Genomic DNA, 21,439 nt, shown 5'->3' on the forward strand with positions numbered 1-21,439 from the left:
ATTGGAAGTGGTGGGGTTAGAAAAGCCTGGATGTGGCACTCAGTGCCGTGGTTTGGTGACAAGGTGGTGCTGGGTCACACGTTGGACTCGATGCTCTCCAAGGTCTTTTCTGTGCTTGTGAGCGCTGTCCCTTCACTGTCACAGCAGGACCTGGCTTTGGGGGGTGCTGGCACAGGCAGGGGACACTGTCACAGCAGGACCTGGCTTTGGGGGGTGCTGGCACGGGCAGGGGACACTGTCACAGCAGGACCTGGCTTTGGGGGGTGCTGGCACTCAGCTCAAAGTGTCTGTCCCTGCAGGACAGACAGGGGACAGGGGACACGCTCTGCCCACACCACAGAGCAGTGGGTGAGGTCCCCTGGAGCTCCATCCCAGCGCTCAGAGCTGGCTCCTGGCAGGGCTGGCTCCTGGCAGGGCTGGCTCCTGGTGAGGCTGGCTCCTGGTGAAGCTGGTTCCTGGCAGGGCTGGCTCCTGGTGAGGCTGGCTCCTGGCAGGGCTGGCTCCTGGTGAGGCTGGCTCCTGGTGAAGCTGGTTCCTGGCAGGGCTGGCTCCTGGTGAGGCTGGCTCCTGGCAGGGCTGGCTCCTGGTGAGGCTGGCTCCTGGTGAGGCTGGCTCCTGGCAGGGCTGGCTCCTGGTGAGGCTGGCTCCTGGCAGGGCTGGCTCCTGGTGAGGCTGGCTCCTGGTGAGGCTGGCTCCTGGCAGGGTTGGCTCCTGGTGAGGCTGGCTCCTGGCAGGGTTGGCTCCTGGTGAGGCTGGCTCCTGGCAGGGCTGGCTCCTGGTGAGGCTGGCTCCTGGTGAGGCTGAAGGCTCACCCTCAGATAGCTCCCAGGAGGGACAGCTTCTCCTGTCTCCCAGCCAGGAGAAGGCTCGGCTGCAGTCCCAGGGCAGCGCTGTCCCGTGGCATCACTCCGGAGGCAGCGAGGGCCGTTCCAGCCCATTTCCAGGCGCTCGGAGTCCAGCCGCGAGTGCTGCACCAGGGCAAGGCCGGCTTTGTGCTCCCATCCTGTGTTGAGTAAGAGCGCTTTTGTCTTGGGAGAAAACGCCTTGGGTGAGAGGCTGCCACAAATCCCAACATCTCAATGCAGCACAAGGGCCCGCAGGTTCCTCCTGGCCTGCTGAAGGACCCTCAGCTGCATGGTGCCTTTGAAGGAGCCACTGCAGGTCACTGGACACGTCCCCGAGGACTCCAGCAAGGGACACGCAGCTCGGCTGGACCTCGAGGGCTGCCAGCAGCTGTTTGCCACGTGTGCTGCCTGGCAGTGGGGAGAGCTTCCCTGCCCAGAGATTGTTCAAATCTGGCTCAAAATCCGAATCTCTGGGAGCTGTAAATCTCCCAGGAGTAAATTTTGCTCTTACCCCTCTGATGCTTCCTGTGGGGCCAGAAACTCCAGGGATACAGCCAGGAAATAGCTCCGGAGGTTCTGGTGCTCCAGTCCAGGCTGGAATCAATACATGTGGAAGCAGTTATGGAAATCCCTCCATGAAATGAGTCCAAACCTAGGTCAGACCCAGCCCAGCAGGTCAAGTTCCCAGTGGTGTCCGTGGCTGTTGGGATCAGCTCCCGTGGCTTGTGGGGCTGGAGGATGGAGGGGCAGCCACAGTGCCTGGTGGGCAGCAGCTGCTGGGTGCTCTCCAAAGGGATCTGGTGCTGTTGGGAAGAGTTCTGGCCTCCCCACGCTGCAGAAAGTTGATAATTATGAGTGTCAACAATTAACCCTCAGCAGCTGATCTGATGGGACTTGTTCCCTCCTCTCTGGGGCCTGATCTGTGAACAGCTCTGGGCTTTCTCCCTGGACCTGCTCTCAAAACCAGACACCAGATTTTGGGATGAGGCCGTGCCAAGCTGTCCATCTGCTGCCCACTTTGGGTGGGCACTGTTTCATCTGCCCTGGGTGTCGATGGACAGCTGGCTCACCGCGGACACGCCTGGTTTGCCCCTGTTGTCGCTGGGGCGAGGGCAAGCCCACAACATTCACAGCTTCAATTTGCTAAGCTCTGCTGTTCAGCATTTGCTTCTCATCCCCACTCCCCAGCCTCTGCTGCAGCTCTCCCTTGCTGCTGATGGGCCTGACAATGGCCATGGCAGGGCAGGGATGGACGGGGGGAACCTCAGGCAGGAGGGATCAGGGTGGCACTGCCACAGTCAGCACCTGAGAATCCACCAGCAGGACAGCAATCCCCTGCCCCATCTCCACAGGCATGGTTTTGGGCTTAGGTTTGGGCAGTGAAAATCGGATTTTCAGGGAATTCAGCCGCAGAACTCCGTCAGCTTGGAGCAAATGTTCCTCCTTTTTCTGAGAAATGCAGCCAAGCTTGAGCAGCTCATCTTAGAGACAGCAACAGACACATCCCTAGCAGAGAGCCGTGTTTTTCTTTTTAAGCCTTGGCTTCGAACATACGGGCAATAGATTTTCTTTAAGGAAATAAATCCCCAAATTTGTTGGGGTTGGCACAGCACAGGATTTTTCACTCGCCTTGTTTCTCATTTCCAGCTGAATCATTTTAGCAGGGACTTTTCTAGAAAGGCTCAGCCTGACTCAGAAACCCAGCCTCAAACACTTCAACCCAAACACTGAGTCTGCCTTTTTTTATGGAAAAGAGAATGAGGGTCTTATCCTTGGAAATCCCAGGCGAGTGTCAGTGTTCTGTTACCAACTCCAGTGTTGCAGAGAGCTGTTAGAACCCATGCTGACAGCAGGGCATGTCCAGGGCCGCTCCGTCCCTGAGGCATGTGGGGATTTGGGAACGGGCAAAGTGGGAAGTGAAGGGCACTTGGGCTGTGCAGCCTCCCCAGGGAGGTCCTGAGTCACTCTGATGACATCTCCTCCAGAGCTTTTCCACAGAACTGCCATTCCCGAGCATTTTCAGGCATGGAAAAGCATTCTGATCCCCGAGCCCCTTTTGTGCGGAGGGGGAGATGTCCTCAGAGTGTTCCTCCCCGTGATCCTGCTCCCTCACCTGTCCTACACCGGCAGTTTGGCCATTCCCTGCCCTCAGGTGGAGCGGGCTCAGAGCCATTTGTCCTCATGAGGAGTGATCAGAGTGTGAGGGGCTCCCCAAAAGCCCTCACCCCATCAGGGGGTCCCAGCGGGGCTGGGCTCTGCCTTTCCTTCCCTCCTATCCCCACGGGCTGTTGCTGCAGGCGCTGTGGCTCTGCCCCGGGGCGATGCCATAGCTGCATTTTCTGTGGTGTGTGCACACACTTCCCTCCATCCCTGAGCTCTGACTGGCAGGAAAACCTGGGCCTGGCACAGCCCCCGTGTCTGCCCCTCGCAGCCACAACACCCCCAGGGATTTCCCCTCGCCTGAGCCAGCCCAACCAACCCCCAGCCTCCTCTTACTCACACTCCACGCTCACACAGATGGATTTCCTGAGCAAACGTTGTTTTGGTTTGCTGGTGGCCAGCTGGGGCTGCGGTGGGTGGCACTGGGCCACACGGGAGGGCGTGGGGACGGCTGTCCTGTGAGCAGATCTGGATCTGACTCCTCAGTCCCTACGGCTCCAAGCTCCTGGGGCCACACGTGGTGACTCTGCTCTGCAGGACTCTGCCAAGGTGTCCATCCTTGCTTGGCCATTCTGCTGCATGGACAGAAACCCTCTGCAGCCCTCCCAAATCCCAGGAGAGATCCCTGTGAGGTCACACCAGGCATGGACAGAAACCCTCTGCAGCCCTCCCAAATCCCAGGAGAGATCCCTGTGAGGTCACACCAGGCATGGACAGAAACCCTCTGCAACCTTCCCCAAATCCCTGGCAGCCTGTGCTGGGCTACTGTGGCCCAGTGACCTGTGAGAGCCCATCCACCACCTCCAGGTTCATGCCCAGCTGCTGCAAGCCCCAAAGCAGCTGGCGGTGGCTTGAAGGGACACTGCAGGGACATCTCCTGCTGTCTCCATGGGTGATTGCTCTTGACACAGGTCTCCACTAGCTCTGGCTGCTTCACCTCTGTTGTCCCTCTGGGTGTTCCCTTGACCACTATGGCTTTCAGAAATAACATCCCTGAAGATATCTCTAGGGATTCTCTGGAAGCAAAGCCCTCCAGGACCAGGACCCTGCATGTCAGGATTTCTCCTGCAAAAGAGAAATAATGGCTTAGGCTGAGCTAGCAATTTTCTGGGAAGAGAAAACTTGTTTGGGAAAAGGATAATTTTAAGGAGACTGAGACTGTTCATAAATTCAAGTCAAATTTAGAGATTACTTTCAGTCTCTGGATTCTTCCATCCTCCCCTTTTCCTTCCCCCCTCCCCTGAATTATTGTTTGCAAAAATTAAAACAAAATGTTTTGGGGTTTTCGTTTGTTTAAAAAGCAATTTGCATTTTAAACATTGCCAAAATATAAGCTTTGGGAGGGTGGGGTCTTTTGAAAGGGCAGCATTGTCATTGCTGAATGAAAACCACGGAGAGGAATTCGTCCTGGGAGACGCGGGGCGCTGGGGACGTGGTGGCAGCACAAAGATCACAACCACAGCTCCCAGAGCACAGCCCCAGCCTGCACAGCCTCCATTCATGTCCCTCCTTCCCTTCTTCCACAAGGAAAACCCTGCCCACCTTGACCTCCGTGAGGGATTCATTGGACCAAGTCCCTGGTTTCAACAAGGAGAAGATTCTGCGGTGTTTTCTCCGCCTGGCCCCAAACCGCAGCTTTCCTCTTTCCCTCTTTGACCTCTCCCAGGTTTTGGAACATCTGTGTTTAAATGAAATCTGGTTATCCAGAGCCGGGCCTGGCAGCTCAGGTAGAGGTGCTCTGATGAAGTTCTGCACATCTGTGCACAATAAAGTCAGGGAACAAAAGGCTTGTGAGGTCCTTGGCAGAGTAAGAGAAAGAGGAGAGCGGGAGACAGCAGGACTGGGCTCAGTGGAGCAGCTGGAGCCAAAACCTTTCCTCGCAGAGCCCTCAGCACCCGGCCAGGTTTTGCTCATAGCTGGCTCTGCAGGGCTGCAGGGATGTCTTCTCCACCAGGTGCAAAGCAAAGCTCGAGGAACCGACCTGATGCCAGTCCTGGGAGATGATTTTTATTACAGCCCTCACAGGCATTCATAGAAAGAAAAAACGGGTTGCTAAAGAGCCACTTGAATTCAGGGAAATTCAAACCAAGAAGCAGTGGCAGAAAATTAAAGCCAGGCCAAGTCATGTTAGGAACAAGGCAAAAGGCTTCACACAGCAGGGGATTAACCTCGGGCCGAGCAGAGGGAGGGCGGGAGCCGCTTCCCCAGCGCCTCTGCTCAGGGAAAAGTGGCCGGGGAGCCACACGCCCCGGGGACGTGCACGGACCTGGAGCTGGGCTCCAAAAGCACCCCGACCTGCTGCTGGGGCCAGCAGTGTGCCCAGGCAGTGCCCGCTCTCTGCACCTCCAGAGTGATCCCACCATGGCACGTCCCAGCCTTGGCCCCACAAGGGCTTGGTGACGCCTGGCTGGGACATTTCCTGCATTGTCCCAGTCCCTGTGTCCCTGTGTGCCATTGTCAGGAGAATTGGGATGAGTATTTTCCTTCAGTCCCTGCATCCCTGTGTGCCACTGTCAGGAGAATTGGGATGGGTATTTTCCTTCAGTCCCTCCATCCCTGTGTGCCACTGTCGGGATTGGGATGGGCATTTTCCTTTAGTCCCTCCATCCCTGTGTGCCATCATCAGGAGAATTGGGATGGGTATTTTCCTTCAGTCCCTCCATCCCTGTGTGCCATCATCAGGAGAATAGGGATGGGTATTTTCCTCCAGCCAGCCCAAGGCTCTCCCACTGGGCGTTCTGCAAACACACCAGGCTGCAGGCACAGCTGCCAGCTTGCCCTGGCTGGTGGCCAGCGGTGCACAGCACTGGCCACTCAGCCCAGGCCCTCAGGGTGGACACAGGACGCCGTAATTGCAATTAAGGCCACTGTCCCTAAGTTTGCTGCAGGAACAGGGGGATCAGGAGGGCTGGATGCTGGAAAAGCAGCCAGGTGTATGGGACTGGGAGGGAATCAGTGCCCAGCTGTTTGCAGCTGTCTCCTCGGTGCCCTGGGAGTGGAAGGAGCAGACAGAGCCAGGCTGAGCCAAAACAAGCTGAGAGGTCACACGAGGGGTGGCTGTGGCTCCCTGGGTGCCTGTGGGGAGCTTGAGGGAGGCTGTGCTGGTCATGGCGTGGGGCTGGACAGGCCACACCTTCCCCCAGCTCGCTCACTGCCTCCCTGGAGGGTTTATCCCCCACAGGATTTTAGGTCCTTGACTCTGGATGAGGACAGGCTTGGCTGTTTTGGGGCGCTCCCTGCAGCTTCTTGTGAGGTTTGGCTTCTTGCCTTCTTCAGGTTTTTCCTGCCCCTGGAACACCAATGGAAAATGGATCCTGGGAGAAGAGCTGGGAGGAGCTCTGCACACCCCACTTATTCCTCCACATTCCTGTGCAGCTCTGCTCTGGTGGCAACAGTGGAAATGTTAGCAAAGAACTCGAGAAAATCCCCAGAGTTCTGTTTTCCTGGCTTTGCAGAAACATTTCTGCTTATCAAGCAACCCAAAGAAATATGAAGATTTTCACTCACTCTTCGTGTGGGTTCAGCTTTGAATTTTAAAAAGGGATTTGCCAATGCAATCTTGCAAAATACCCAGTGCCAAGTCCAGCTCTCCTAAAATACAAGTTTTAGGAGGAGGTGAGCTTTCGTTCTCCTGGGAAAACATGCATTTCTGACAGATTTGAGGGAGAACTAAGGCTTCTGTGAGGCCATGCCACTCCCAGGAGAAATGTCCTTTCATGCTGATCAATAGAGACCAAATCCTGTGGTTTGTGGCACCAAAGGCAGAGCTGCTCGTGAGCCTCAAGGCTTTGAACGATGGAGATGTGCCCATGGGGTCACAATCTACAAGAGCCCTCAGACTGAGGGATTTAAATCTTTTTTCCTCTGTTTGAGCCCTGTTCAGAGGCTGTGCCATGGGTCAGGTGCTGCCTTGGGGGTTAGGTGTGGCAAGGAGATCATTCCTGTGTCCCAGCCCTGTGTCCTTGGGAAGGCTCTGCCCTGAGGGCAGGAACCAGCCCTGAGTCCTGCTCCTCCGGGAGAAGGGTTTAACCCTGCTTGGTCACCTCTGTAAAACAAGGGCTGGGAATTTAAAACCACCACCTGCTTCCCAAAGGCTTTGCTAGTGCCTTCTGCACGGCAGGAATCCCCTCTGAAACCTTTTTGTGGTGGGGCCGTGGTGTGGGATGAGGAGAAAGGGGCTGCTCAGCACGTGTGGGATGAGGAGAAAGCAGAGCTGAGCCTGCTCCAGCAGGGCACAGCAGGCTGCTCTTCCTGAGCTTTCCATGGACGGGGGAAAGGCACGAGGGGGGACACACAAGTGCCTGCTGCGTGCTCCCGTGCCGCTTTAGCTGTGAAAAATGCAGCTTCAGCACATGTGGGACTGGGCCGGACCCCAAAGAGCCATCGCTCTGGAGGCAGGAGCGTGTCTCGGGGCTCCCTCATGGCTCTGTCCTGTTGGGGAGATGACAGAATCTCCTGCAGGCTGCTGGGACAAGGAAGGCCAAACCCGGTCCCAGAGCTATGGCAGGATTCTCTGTCCCTCACGCCTGGCAAAGCCTCCCGGGCCGCTGCTGTCACCATCAGCATGTTGGGGCTGCTGCTCCTGCTCTGCCAGCCTTGGTGGGGACGTGAGGTCCGGCCTGTCCGTGCCACCCTTGGCGGGACGTGAGGTCCGGCCTGTCCATGCCAGCCTTGGTGGGGACGTGAGGTCCGGCCTGTCCGTGCCAGCCTTGGTGGGGACGTGAGGTCCGGCCTGTCCGTGCCAGTTTTGGTGGGGACGTGAGGTCCGGCCTGTCCATGCCAGCCTTGGTGGGGACGTGAGGTCCGGCCTGTCCGTGCCAGCCGGAGCAATCCTGGCGGCAGAGCAGGGAGAAGCGGCTGCGTCCCGCGGGGGGCACGGGCACGGGGTGCTGCTCTCCCCTGCGCTGGCACGGTGTCAGCTGGGGATTGTTCCCGAGAAACACCCCGCTGTCCTTTTCTGGGCTGAAATTTGATAATTGAGCAAATACGGCGTGGCTTTGTGCTGGGGGAGCAGCATAAGGTAAACAGGAAGGAATGAGGGATTAAGACGTCTCAGCGCTGAGGGAAGGTGACGAGGCCGGAGCTGTGACACCTCCGTGCCGAGGCGAGGGGCCCAGCTGTGGGCTGGCATGGCACAGCTGCATTGTTCAGGGGTGAAGAGCAAATAAAAGCCACGGGAAAAGAAAACAAGCTATAAAATTCTCAGCAAAGCACAGAGCCCCAGCAACTGCGTCCTGATGGCCCCTGACAGCTCTGGGGAGAGGCGGGCGAGGGGTCGAGCTTTTGAAGTCCCGAATTTGTCCTTTGCGAAGGCCCCCTGTTAAAATAGGCCCGGTGTTGACTTTAGGCTCATATGGTGGAGGAATTGGACAGCTCAGTCACAGCAAACAAAGCAGGGGGGCGCGTTTTGGAATTTGGCTAACTGGGTGTCAGACCAGGCCTGTCCCAGGCAGGATGGGGGGTGCAGGGGCAGAAGTGAAGATTATCAGCATGGTCAGGGCTGCAGGTGAGCGACAGAGCCTGGGGTGTGGAAGGCTGAGGGAGAAACCGGCTAGGAAGATCTTGGAATGGTATTCAGAGTTCAAATGTGTGGCAGAATTGGTGAGAGTGGGAAACGGGGAAGGTCGGGCAGGTGATGATGGAAAGCCTGTCCCACAGGGACTGAGGGGGTCCCTGAGGTGCTGGGAAGTGGGGGTCCCTCAGCAGCTTGGGGACCTCTGCACTGAGCAGTAACAACACAAAGTGAGAGTGGCTGGGAAGGGAAATAATCGGTGCTTCCACGGGGAAAGTATTTGTGACAAAGCTGAGGGTGCCACAGGGCTCTGTCCTGTGACAGAGTGTTTGTGACAAAGCTGAGGGTACCAAAGGACTCTGTGTGCTCTGTCCTCTGTCCACAGACAGGCCCCTGCCCTCACAGTGCCCTGTAACCCCCAGTGCCAGCAGGGAGAGGCAAAGCAGTGAATGAAAGGCAGGACAGGGAAATCTGGTCTTGGCAACCTCGTCTTGCCCTCCAAAGAGCTGGAGGGCAATGGCCCGTCCAGAATCACAGAATCACAGAACCAGAGAATCACAGAATTACAGAATCCCAGAATCCCAGAATCTCAGAATCTCAGAATCTCAGAATCTCAGAATCACAGAATCACAGAATCTCAGAATTACAGAATCACAGAATCACATACACACGGGCTCACCTCCCAGTACAGCTCAGGATGTGGGTGAGCAGCTGGCTTCCCACAGCCAGAGGTGCCACCAGGGCCTCCCATCCGTGACCCCCCCAGTCTGACAGGGCACAGAGGGGTTGACAGCAGCTCCCCAGGGTTGGTACCTCTCTTGTTGGGCACAGATGGTGACAATGTCCCCCCTTTGCCTCTCTCAGCCTGCAACTGCAACCTGCATGCGCGGCGCTGCCGCTTCAACATGGAGCTGTTCAAGCTGTCGGGGCGCAAGAGCGGCGGCGTGTGCCTCAACTGCCGGCACAACACGGCGGGCAGGCACTGCCACTACTGCAAGGAGGGCTTCTACCGCGACCTCAGCAAGCCCATCTCCCACCGCAAGGCCTGCAAAGGTACGGGGTCACCGACGGCGGGGTGGCAGTGCCAGCTCCTCCTTCCCCAGCCTCTCCCTGCACCTCTGCTCCCGCTGCTCTCCCTCTCACCGAGCTCCTCCCGCTCCTCCCTCTCCCAAACCCCTTTGAAATTGCTTTTTTTGCCTTTTGGAATGGCTTCTCCTGCCCCCACGTTCCCTGCCGCCACCTCTGCAGCCTCCTGGTGAGGACAAGGCCACCCACATCCCGTGCCATCACCTCTCCCTGCTCTCCCCAGCCTCCTGCTGAGCACCAGCCCATGGAAATGGAAGCCCTCACTGCTGAGGAGGGCTTTGAATTATTTCAGGGTTTATCACTTAGAAGTGGTGCTTCATCTGCTCCTGCCTGGTCGTCACTCTGCAAGGGCAGAAGGACACAAAATCCCAGGCATGGGTGAGATGTAGGATTTAAATCAGCCTCCCCCAAGCCCCGTCTCCAGCTCCCACCCTTCAGGCAGAGCTGAGCCCACGCACAGAACTTGTCACTCCTCCGGACGAGGAGAGAACAGAAAAAGGGGAAACGAGTTTATTTTCAGCTCAGAGTATTTTGAGGTTTCCTCGTGTGGCCATGGAGGCGAGCTGGGATTCAGCTGGGGCGGGAGCAGCAAGAAGAGCAAATCCTGCAAATAAACCCTTTTTACTCTCAGCTGCTGCTGGAAGAGATGGAAATCCTGAACCTGAGGTGCAGTGAAAGGAGTCAAGCAAACATTCAAAAGCCAGATTAGAAAATGCTGGGGTTTCCCACAGAAATGCTCAGCTCTTTTCTCTCTAAAGATTCGTTTCAACAAGAAATGGAAAGCTTTTTGGCTTCAGATGAGTATTTTTGGCTGGGAAGTTTTGGGTCTCCAGCATTTTCAATTTTTTGCTTTGTTGTTTTTTTTTTTTTCCTTACTGAAAACAGACTTTTTTTTTTTCCATAGCAGAAAAGAAATCCCTTTTTCAGACAATCCTACTCCCCCTTTTTTGAATCTTGTAAAAACAATTCCAAGGAGATATTTTTTGATATTTCCCAGGTGCTCATTCCTGCTTTTCCCAGCTCACCTCTGGCAGCTGTTCCCCTCTCCTGTCTGTCTCTCCTTGCTGTCCCCTGGCCCTTCAGTGTCACTGACAGCACTGAGGCCTGCCCAAAAACCTGACCAGGTGACACCTGCAGGCACCTGCACCATTCTATGCCTCAGTTTCCCCAAGCGAGCACCGAGAAGACATCACTGGCCTCTGGGAGGTTTCCAGGCTGCAGCATCTGGCTTGCAGGATCATTTTCTCTATTAAATCCTCTTTGCAATCTCTGTTCTCCTGCTCTGCCCTCTGGAGCCTCTCCCTCACCTGAAGCTGGCGATGGCCAAATCTCAGCTCTGCCCCAGCCACCTCCCTCATCACTGCCTGCACCCAGCACAACCATTCTTTCTCTATACTTTGCTCTATAAAACCTGATTCTTTAATCCATCACATCACTCTGATCATGCCCCACACATAATACATTTAAATAAAAGCATCTCAGAGAGCCCTGGTGCCTTGGGAGCTGCTGAGGAGCTCGTGGTTCTCACCCCCCCCAGCAAGGTCTCGGGTGATCTCACAGCAAAGGCTCCATGAAAGAGCTGCCAGAGACCTTTTTTCATTAATTCAACTCCAGTTATTCAGCCTAAGAGACACATCCAGCTAAGCTGTGCTTTGCATTCCTCATCTCCCACTCCATCCCATGCACGAGGTGCCTCCACTCACAGCACATCGAACATCAGCAGATGAAAGAGGCTGGAGCTGCGTTGTTTGAAATGGTTGGTTTGGGTAATTATGCAAAAATATGACATTGCAGAAATGCTTGCACAATGTCTCCTTCTTTTTAAGTTGGAGAAAAGGAGAATTCCACAAACTTTTGCACGTGTAGCAGGGCAGGGATGGGGCTCAGGCAGCCAAAGGGGAGCAGAAAGCAGAGCTGGGCAACACCCCCTGCCCAGCTCAGGGTTGCTTGTGTTTCCAACAGCCAAACCTTTAATAATTGATACATAAAGGACCTTGCTAATGATCTGAAGTTCAGATCAGCAGTGCAGGTGAAGGCATAAGGAGATGGGGTTTAACGATCGTTTTCCTTGATGGCTAACAGTGATCCAGCCGTGCCAGGTGCTTTGCTCTGAGTTTGCTTCCAGTGGTTTTCCTTGCAAAAATGACAAAAGCCTGCAAGATGTCAGTGGCCAGAGATGCCCTGGGACAGGGCCACGCCAGGCAGGCCGTGGCGAGGAGGCTGCAAACCACAGGCAAAGGAATTGATGACAGATGGAGCAGGGATATTGCACGGAGCGGCAGTGCTGGGTGTGTGCCAGAGCCTGCCAGGCTGCAGCTGGGCACGGAGCTGGGCATGCAGGATGTGGCTGCTCCGGGTGGGTGGTCAGGCAGCCCCTGGGACACCGAGCCAGGGCTCTCCTGGCATTCCGAGGTCAAACTGCAGCTGATCCGTGTGCCAGCCGTGGATCCTGGCCTGGAGGAGCCCGATGGTCCCTGCTCCTCCTCCAGGGGGGTGGGTGGGCTCGTCCCAGCGGGCAGGGGAGCAGGATGCCCTTTGTCCTGGCAGACACATCACACCCCCGTCCTGGGCACACCCCTGCTGTGGGGGCTGTCCCGAGAAGCAGCAAAACTCGGGCCATAAGAAATTTTCACGTTCCTTTTTTCAGACTCGGACAAGGACGAATTGTTCCTCTTTTCTCCCTGGTTTTTGAGAAATCACCAAGAGCTCCCAGCACGCTGAAGCCATGCTTCCAGTTCCTTCTGCTTTCCCTCTGCTCCAAATGATGTTGCAAGTGAAATTCCACATCTGGGTCCTGCAAACCCTCGTCCACCCCGCTCTGTCATGGGCCGCTGTAAATCAGGGCCCTGCTGTTGGTTTGTTTGATTAAACTCCCTCCTGATATTTGCCAGATTATTGGCACTAATGTAATTCCATTGGAGTAGAGAGTCTGCAGGGTTTTATAGCCTGGCTGTAAAACAGCTCTGCACTTCAGGGAGAGGCTTTGCACACTTTTTGATGAAAAGATGACAAACGAGACGTGCTCTGAATGCGCCTGTGCTGAGGCTGCCGGCGCAAAGCCCTCGTGCAGGGGCAGGATTTGGCACCTGGAGAGGTCACATTCATCAGGGCTCCGTGTTCTGGGAGGAAATGGGATTGTCTGTGTGCCTGGTGCTGCTGCAGCCTGGGGAGCTTTCCAGCTGTGCTGAGCATTTCATGCCTTGTGCAAACCCCAAAAAGCACTCCCAGCCTCCCTGCGCCCACCAAGGGCCAAGATCTGACATTTGAATTTTGGAGGCACTTTGGGCTGCAGCAGAGGGAGGTGAGATCTGTCCCCATGGGCTCAGCCTCCCGTCCTGGATTTACCGCATGCACATAAAGGGTTTTCCTCACCCAGTCACGGGCATTGAGTGAGGCAGAACCCGAACCCCTCTGGCTTTGGGAGAGCCGAGCAGAGCCCCCGGTGACAGGGACAGTGGCACCAGTCCCCGTCTCTCTCCAGTGACTATAGAGGGAGCTGCGTGACCAGCTTAGAGCTGAGAGCTCATTCCCTGGAGGCTGGGCTGGGGGAGATGGATCCTCTCTGTTCCTGCTGCTGGGTCCCACTGGGAACCTGGGGAGCAGGAGGTGGCAGGGGGAACAGCCACGGCAGACAGCAGAGTCTGAGAGTGGTGCCACTGCCACCTGGGCAGAGTCTGAGAGTGGTGCCACTGCCACCAGGGCAGAGTCTGAGAATGGTGAATGGTGCCACTGCCACCAGGGCAGAGTCTGAGAGTGGTGCCACTGTCACCAGGGCAGAGTCTGAGAGTGGTGCCACTGCCACCAGAGGTGTCCCACTGCTGGTGTCGGGGTGTAGCACAAGGACACCACTCTGTCCATGGTTCCAGTCCTGGTCAGCATCTCTCCAGCCTTGGAGATGTCCCCTGTCACCACAGCCCCCAGCCCACAGCTGGGTGGGGCAGACAGCTCACAGCTGGAGTGTGCCAGAGACATTGGGGTGGCCTGGCTGGATCCCTACACCAGGGCAGCAGGACCAGCAGGGCAGCAGGGCAGCAGTGGTGGCTCCTGCAGGGCAGCAGTGGTGGCTCCTGCAGGGCTCTGGCCCCAGCCTTTCCTCACTGCAGGCCTCTGCTGGGACCAGCACAGCTCTGCCCTTGGGTCACCTCAGCAGGGGCTGAAGGGCAGCCTGAGGGACCTGCTCCCCTCTCCAGAGCTGCCTCATTTTGATGCCCATCTCTCGTCCAGCTCAGCTGTGGTTTTAAGGCAAACTCCAAGGCGATACTTTCCAGGAATTCACCCCAGGGAGTTGTCCTTAATGGTCAAACTTCCTTCCCTTCCTCTCCTCCTTCTGCTCCTCTTTGCATTCCAGCTGGAGCTACTGGTGAGATGAGAGAGGAGCCAGCCCGTGCTGCTGGCAGGGCTTGGGCTGGGCTCTTGTGTCAGGGCTTGGTCACCTCTGAGAAATCACATCCCTGGAGAAATTCCAAACTTCCCAGGCATCGATCTGCCAAGCACAACTTTAATTCCTCCCCAGGACTGTGGAGACTCTCTTCCACTGCCACAAGAATGATTTTCTACTTGCATTTCCATCCTGCATTTGTCAGTGGCTGTGCCTGAGTCACCCTTCCCCATAACTCCTTATATCAGTATTATTGCAAGCTTGAGAGCTGATTTATGGCCTCTGCATCTAAAACTCGTCATCACAACCCCCAGACCCACACAGACCATCGGAGAAGGTTTCTAGAAATGCACCTTTAAGCTGTCCGTGCTCACAGGTCGCTGTGGGAGCATCCTGGGGCAGCACAGGAGGCTGAGTGCCACCAAGTGCCACCTCCTCTGTGGCACTGCCACTCCCCAGGGTGGAGCTGCACTGTTCACTCAGAGAACAGAAGGGACAGGAGTATTACTGAAACTCTCATGCTGTTCTGAGTTTGTAGAATGAAACTGTGGAAAAGCAGTGATTTTTTTGTTCAAGTAAGACTCAAGCTCAACACAAGGTATCTCCCAGCCCATGCCAGCTTTTTAAAAATCCATTAAAATCCGCATTTTAATGATGGATGAGCAGAAACATCAAATTAGACAGCTGCCTCTGTGTGAGGCAGAGTGGGCAGAGTTTACTGAGTTGTGGAATTCAGGGCAAGACACTGCTGAATCCAGGGAGCCATGAGGAGATGGAGGAGGCTGCTCACAAGGAGCTGAAACCTCCATGGCCACCTGGAAACCACCTCAGCACCTTCAGAGGAGAGACACGGCTCAGGCTGAGTCCTGAATCCATGGCAGACACGTGGATGGCCCAGCTCAATAGGAAAATGTAGACAGCATTGATTCCTGGAGCAGAGCCAGCCCTGCATTCCTGAAAAATCACATCCTGGCAATGCTGGTGCCCAGCAGGAGTTTACTGGATGAACTGGGGGCAGGCCACCTTCCAAACCGGGGTTTGGGTTTGGGTTTCCAGCAGAGAAACACCCAGGAGCATTCCTGGAGGGCAGGTTGGGACGCGGTTTGTCAGAAGTGACGACACAATAGAGGGGAATTTGCACCCTATTAAGAAAATAAAACCAGACTAAACCCCAGCTCTCCACTGCTGGTCTCAGACTAAGGACAAAAGTTGCTAAATTCACTTGCAAAGCCAGAATTTTGCATATCCACGAGACAGAGGAAAGAAAAGGAATAATTGGCATTCCCCATAAACGTTTTCCAATAATGGAGATAATTTCCTACTTCAGAACAGTTCTCAGGAGTGGAAAGTGCTTCAGGCTCTCAGATCCTGAGAATTAAACCCAAGCTCAGTTCTGCTCATCCCCACACTCTGGTTTTCAGCATACTGAAGTGAAGAGGGTTTTTTTCTGGTAGGAAAGGATTTCTTTTCCAGTTAAACAGATGCTTCTCAGAGCATCACAAATGAGGAGCTGGGATTTGTGCCCCGGGAGCTCTCACTGGGATGTCTCCCTGCTCTTGGGGTGTTGGGGACTCTCCCCACTGTGGATGCTTTGGTGTCCCACGAGGGCTGTGCACACCAAAAGGATCCTTTTCTGCAGAGCTCTTCCAGCTTCTCCCTCACCTTCCCCACTGTCTCCTTTCTCTGAGGATAACGAGGCTTGTGGCAACCTCATTATCTCCGAGACTTCTGCTCCACTGCCAGATTTGATTTTTATTATTAGAGGGAGAATGCACTTGTAGGAACCTCGTTTCCTCCAGAGCCAGGCTAAAAACACATCAGGAAGAGAGAAACTTTGCCTCTCTTTTTTTTCCCTTCAACAGCAGCATTCCCAGCCCACTCTTCCCCGTGCAACATCTCCCGTGAGAGCAGGGGGAGCCGGGCTTTGCTTTAGATCCAGGAGGCCCCGTGCCCCACTGAGCTGCTGCTGCTCTGACATTTTTGAGGGAAAAATCAAAGGGATCACATCCTCCACGATAAAACCCAAATCTTGCCAGCGAAGTGGGGTGAAGGAAACCCCAGTGCTTCATCTCAGCATCCCTGGCAGCTTCTCCAGCCCTGCTGGAACCACGTGGGAATTGGAGCTCTCGGTAGACAGGGGAAGTTTTAACAATTTTGGAACAAGGGAATTTTCCAGCGTTTTGGGGAGTGCTGCCATAATTGTCCCATTGTGTGTGTCACTAATGCCTGCCCACAGTGCCCCTGCCCAAAAAGTGGATTTACTGCCGGGGTTCCAAGGCCCCTCCGGATTAGCGGCGACTCCGGCTCAGTGGAGGCTTTGTGGCCCCGTCTGTTCCTTGTTATGGAGAAGACAAAGCCAAGGTCTAATCTGTGAAATTTGGCCCAAACTGCAGGGCACCAAAGCCCTTGGCTCCCCCGAGTGCCAGTCCAGGAGGGGAAACGGGAGAGCCCTGAGAAGGGGCGCGGGAGGAGGGACAGCAGGAGACACCCAGAGATTGTTTGGCTCTGCCCAATAAAAGGAGGAATTCATGTTCTGCTGGCAAGAAACCTTTAAATCTCCAGGAGAATGTGCTGAGGGACACTGAGCACGAACATGATCCTTTGGAGGGCTAAATCCAGCTCCCAGCGTGCAGACAGGCTGAGGAGCTCACGGCAGAGCACTTAGTGGTTAATATTTAAAGTCATTATTGGCATTCAGAGTTAGCACAGAGACATTTCCACCCCTGTTTCTGCTGTGCAAACCAGCTGGGGCCAGACTGGGTGGGTGCACGCCGAATTCCAGCTTCTCTTCCCCACGATCCGTGGGATTTGCAGGACGTGCTGCCCGTGCTGGAGATGCTCTGGCAGTGCCTGTGGGCTCTCCCACCCCACGGGAGGTCCCCAGAGCCAGCACCAACCTCTCCTCACGCTCAGGTGCACAGGGTGGGCTCAGAGTCCCTCATCCAGGGACAAATAACCGGGATAGGTATCCACAGGAAGGAGCCCTGCTTGGTTTGAATTGATTCCCAAAGACAGGAGCCAAAGAAAAGCTGGGAAAACATCCCGTCCTCCTTGGGACCACTTCAAGGTCACCTCTGGGGTGGATTTCAGCTACGGGGGCACTCCAGGAATTCTCACACCTTGAGTTCCCTGGGAAGGTGCCTTCAGAGGGAGCAGGGTTTAAAGTGCCTGAGCTCCTAAAGACAGTGAGCAGGAAAAAAACAACTCTACAACAAAAAACCCTCACTTAAGAAATAATGCCAGATCCACCCCTCTAAATGCTAAACCACAAGGTGAAGCGAGACATGTTTGCTGCATCAGGACGCGTTGTTGAGGCAACAGGAGAATTTAAATTGAATTTGTTTTGACATTTTGACAACAAACCTGGGTTTGTTGCGGTTTTTTCCAGCAGAAGTTTTCTGTGGCCACAGAAAACTCCTGTTTTTCTCCTGCTGAAGTCTTTGGAGGAAAGAAGGGAAGCAACCAAAGGGAAGCAATTTTTGGCCGTGATTCTGGAAAAGCATTTTAAAGCCTGGCTAAATATAAATGTTCACCTAAGGCACATTGGCTACCTGGGATTGAATTTGTACTTCAAACAGAGTGTGATTTCTGAATGCAGGAGCCTTCATCGCTGATCATTGCAAACAAAGGGCTTTTTTCCAGTTTAATGCTTTGTTGGGTTCCTGCTCAGTCCAGAGGCTGGATCTGGAGCCCTGTGAGGTTTGTGGTCCTGGCACATCCAGGGTGACAAGAGGAAATCTGGACACCCTGGCAAATCCAGCCTTTTTTTCTTGTCCAGGCAAAAGGATTTTTCATCACTCTGAAAGCCTCCCAAGGAAGCAGCTTCCCCGAAAACAGGAAGATGCTAATTCTCCAAAAATGCAGATCTTTTCAGGCACCTTCTCCATAAAGGTCACACTTGAGGAGAGCTGAGCCTGGAGATTTATCCCTTTATTTACCTTTCACCACACGTGTGTGGGGCAGGATTAGCGGCTGGGAATACCTCCGCCCGAGCACCGGGGGTGCGAAAATATTTGCATTTTTTTCGTGCTATTTGTCAGCCTTCAGTGGGGCAGAACCATCTCAGCAAGTTCAAACACCTGAACTGAAAAACCGTGGGTTTTTTTTGTTTTTTTTTATCCTAAGCACGGCCCCAAGATCCTTCCAGGTGTTCTTTAGCCCCAAACCTGAGCTGAAGCACAGAAAGGCGTCTCTGGCTGGGTGGGGTGGGCAATGCTCTGCCTCAGCAGGTTTGTACAGAAAATAGGAGGCGATTTGGAAGCTGCAGACAGAGCTGTAAAAGCCCACGGCAGCCAGCTCGGCAGAGCCTGGCCTCAGGGGAAATCTCCTGGCTGCAGGCGGTGAGGAGCTGCCTGGCAGTGCTTATATCCGTATATATATTAATCCCAGCTAATGTAACTACAGATGTTCTCATTCAGAGCCCTATCTAATCCTGTTGGGCCCTTGCCATGGTGTCTCGTAGCAGGAGTTCTACGAGTTAATTACGTGCGGTGCAAAGCAGCGTTTCCTTTTATCCTTGAAAAGGTTGCCTTTTCAACGCCCTCAATGTCCCTTTGTTGCTGGGCTTTAAGGAGCACTGAAGAGGAGCACCTGTCTGACCTTCCCGGCGCTGTGCATTGCTTGGCAGCCCTCCACCGTCTCTTGGCAAGGCGTTCCGAATCTTTGCCGTGGGTGCTCTCCGTGCCTTTCACTCCAGCTCCCAGCTGAGGACGTGCTATTGATTTCTGTAGTGCCCCGAGATGAATTCAGAGTTTCTCTCTCCCCCTTTCACAGCTCAGCCTCCCATCTTGCGGCTCTTCTGAGCTGCGCTGCAATCAGCCAGATGTTTCATTGACTCCCAGATCTTTTCCTGGAGTGGCTGCAGTTAATTGGGACCCTTCAGTGTGGATGAGCCATCCTGTTCCCTCCTTCCCATTATGCCTCCTCCTGCACTCCGGATTTTGGCTGCTGTCCCCCCATCCGCTCGGCCACTTTGGGTTTGTCTCGCAGAGAGCGACGTGGTGTCCTCACATCTGGAGCAGCCAAGCTCAAGGCGCTCACCTGGGAGTGCTCTCAGCTCCCTGCTTTCCTTATTGTTATTTTATAGGGAAAATCAGCTCCTGGGAGCAGAGGCACCCCCACTGCTGCCCCCATTGCCCATGAAAGCCTCCCCACAGATTCCTGCTCCTCGTTTTCTCCTCCAGAGCCATGTTTTCAACCAAAAAATAACTTCATTTTTCACTAGGAACTCCTGGTCATCTCTGCCACATACACTCAGCATAAATTCTTCTTACAGTTTTTTGTAAAAAAATGAAATCCGGAGAGTTATTTCCCTTCCCCCGATGTTCTGTGGGCATTTTTCTTGCTCCAGCATCATCCCTGTTTGCTTCTCTCCCATCTCAGCGTACCCTCTGTGGGGTGATCCTTTAGCGCAAGGCACGAGGAAAAACCCCGTGTTATCCTCCTCGTCATCTCCAGGGATGTCCCGGACATCCCTGTCCTTTCCTGCGTTCCTGTCCTGCTGGCAGAGGTGCCCTCAGCTCTGGTGCCTCCAGGGCTCTGCTCAGCGCAGGGCGCTGCTGAATTTCTGCGCCTCGCTGGGTGATGAACAAACCCACAAAGCCGGGGAAGTTCAGGGGTGAAAGCCAGGGAAGTTCAGGGGTGAAAGCCAGGGAAGTTCAGGGGTGAAAGCCAGGGAAGTTCAGGGGTGAAAGCCAGGGAAGTTCAGGGGTGAAAGCCAGGGAAGTTCAGGGGTGAAAGTCAGGGAAGTTCAGGGATGAAAATCAGGGAAGTTCAGGAATGCAAACGTGTTCTGTGAGTCCCAGGGTGCCCATCGCAAACGCAGCGGCGATGCCAAAGGGGCGTTGGCACCGATCGCCCCCCGCGGGCACCCTGGTGCAGCCTTCCCTCAGTTTGGGGTTAGAGCCCGAAGGAATTTGAACTGGATTGGGAAAATCAGCATCAAGCACCAGCAGCTCCACGGCTGGGGAAGGAGAAGAGCCTGTAATTGCTGGCTGCAAGTGTTTGCACTGGCCGGGGGAAGTGTAAATTACCATTAATTGCTGCTAATTGCTGGCGCTGGTTCAGTTTCTCGAGGACGGGGACAGCAAATCCCATCTGCAGGAACTCGGAGCGCCCCTCCTGCCGCGCTCATTGCCGCAGTTTGGGGGGGACAGAGCCGGCAGGACGGGCTGGGGACAGGGACACAGAGCCCGTCCCGTCACCCAGAGAGGATTCTCCCCTCGGTGTGGCAGGGATCGGCCGGGATCTCATCCCGGTGAAATCCATGGGATTTCAGATCTGCCACTCGTGCCCTCTGCAGCCCTGGGCACATCACATCACATCACATCACATCACATCGGGGGACAGCAGAGCCCCCAGAGCCAGCTGGGGGGGACAGGAGACAGCCTCAGAGAGGCTCAGAGACAGGAGACAGCCTCAGAGAGGCTCTGAAAATGCCCCGGCAGCTCTGGGCGAGAGCCCCTGCCTCGTGAGGGCAGGAATGGGCAGCGTTCCCTTTATTCATGGATTTCTGTGCTGTCCAAAGAGCGCTCTGGGCTCTCGGCCCGGCCTCCAAGACCCCGACTCTGGGGATCTCACTCATCACCGAGCTCTTTTCCCTCTTTTCCCCAGAGGCCCCACTGAAATGGGGGCGATCCGCTCACACGGGGGCTCCTCCCAGGATGGAGCAGCCCCGGAGTGAACGCCTGGAACACGGGGCTGCTCATCCCCACCCATCTGCCTGCCCTTTGCCTCTCCTGGGTAACCCTTCCCTGATTTGCTTATTTTTGTATTAACTCCTGGCTCTCTGCTCTTCTTTAACTCTCTTCTCTCCCGTTTCTCCTGCAGGCCTTTGCTTAATGTGTTTTTATTTCCTCTCCCCCAGCATTACCCGAGCCATCCCTTGGGGCTGCAGCGTGAAGCTTTTCCCACCTAAGCATCCCTCTGCTCATCACCAGCCACGCTGATTTCCCGTTGAAACTTTTCCAATCTAAATTAGCTTTAGAAAATGAGAGTTCTGCTGAGGGCAGGTTTGCAAGCAGCCATTTCCCAGGGGCAGCTCAGGGCAGGGGGGAGAGAGGGACTTTTAATCAAAAATTCAAATCAGAAGTGTTAGGAAAAGAGGAGAAAAGGAGCAAAAGATTTGTTGGTTTCTTGAGGGGTTTCTTTCCCCCTCATGTGAAAAATCATCAGGTTTTGGCAAGGCTCTGTCTCTTCCCAGCCAGGACCTGTGGGGTCAGGGCTGGTGGCAGTTTGCTGGAGCTCTGGATGTCCCGAGGGAGAATTTGGCCCTCCCGGAGCAGGGGTGCTCCAGGCACCACCCAAACCCTGCTGGGCAGGGGGATCAGCCGGGGAGCTGCTGCCCACTGGGGTCAGACTGGGGCTGCTGGAGCAGGATCCTGCTGGGCTGGCTGGGAGGGAGCCTCCAGCCAAACCCCAAACTTGGAAACCCAACACCGATGGGGGATGCGGTCTGCT

General features: G+C 55.0%; 1 protein-coding gene across 1 annotated transcript in view; it reads left to right on the top strand.

The window, feature by feature from the left end:
- NTN1 (netrin 1) overlaps window positions 1-21,439 on the top strand; it is a 79,436-nt gene that overhangs the window by 35,414 nt on the left and 22,583 nt on the right. The window contains exon 2 of the mRNA XM_030287321.4: window positions 9,382-9,570. Coding sequence (XP_030143181.2) covers window positions 9,382-9,570 — 189 coding nt within the window. The remainder of the gene's footprint in view (window positions 1-9,381; window positions 9,571-21,439) is intronic.

The sequence above is a fragment of the Taeniopygia guttata genome, chromosome 18 (assembly GCF_048771995.1).
Source record: "Taeniopygia guttata chromosome 18, bTaeGut7.mat, whole genome shotgun sequence".
In the NCBI taxonomy this organism is placed as follows: domain Eukaryota; kingdom Metazoa; phylum Chordata; class Aves; order Passeriformes; family Estrildidae; genus Taeniopygia; species Taeniopygia guttata.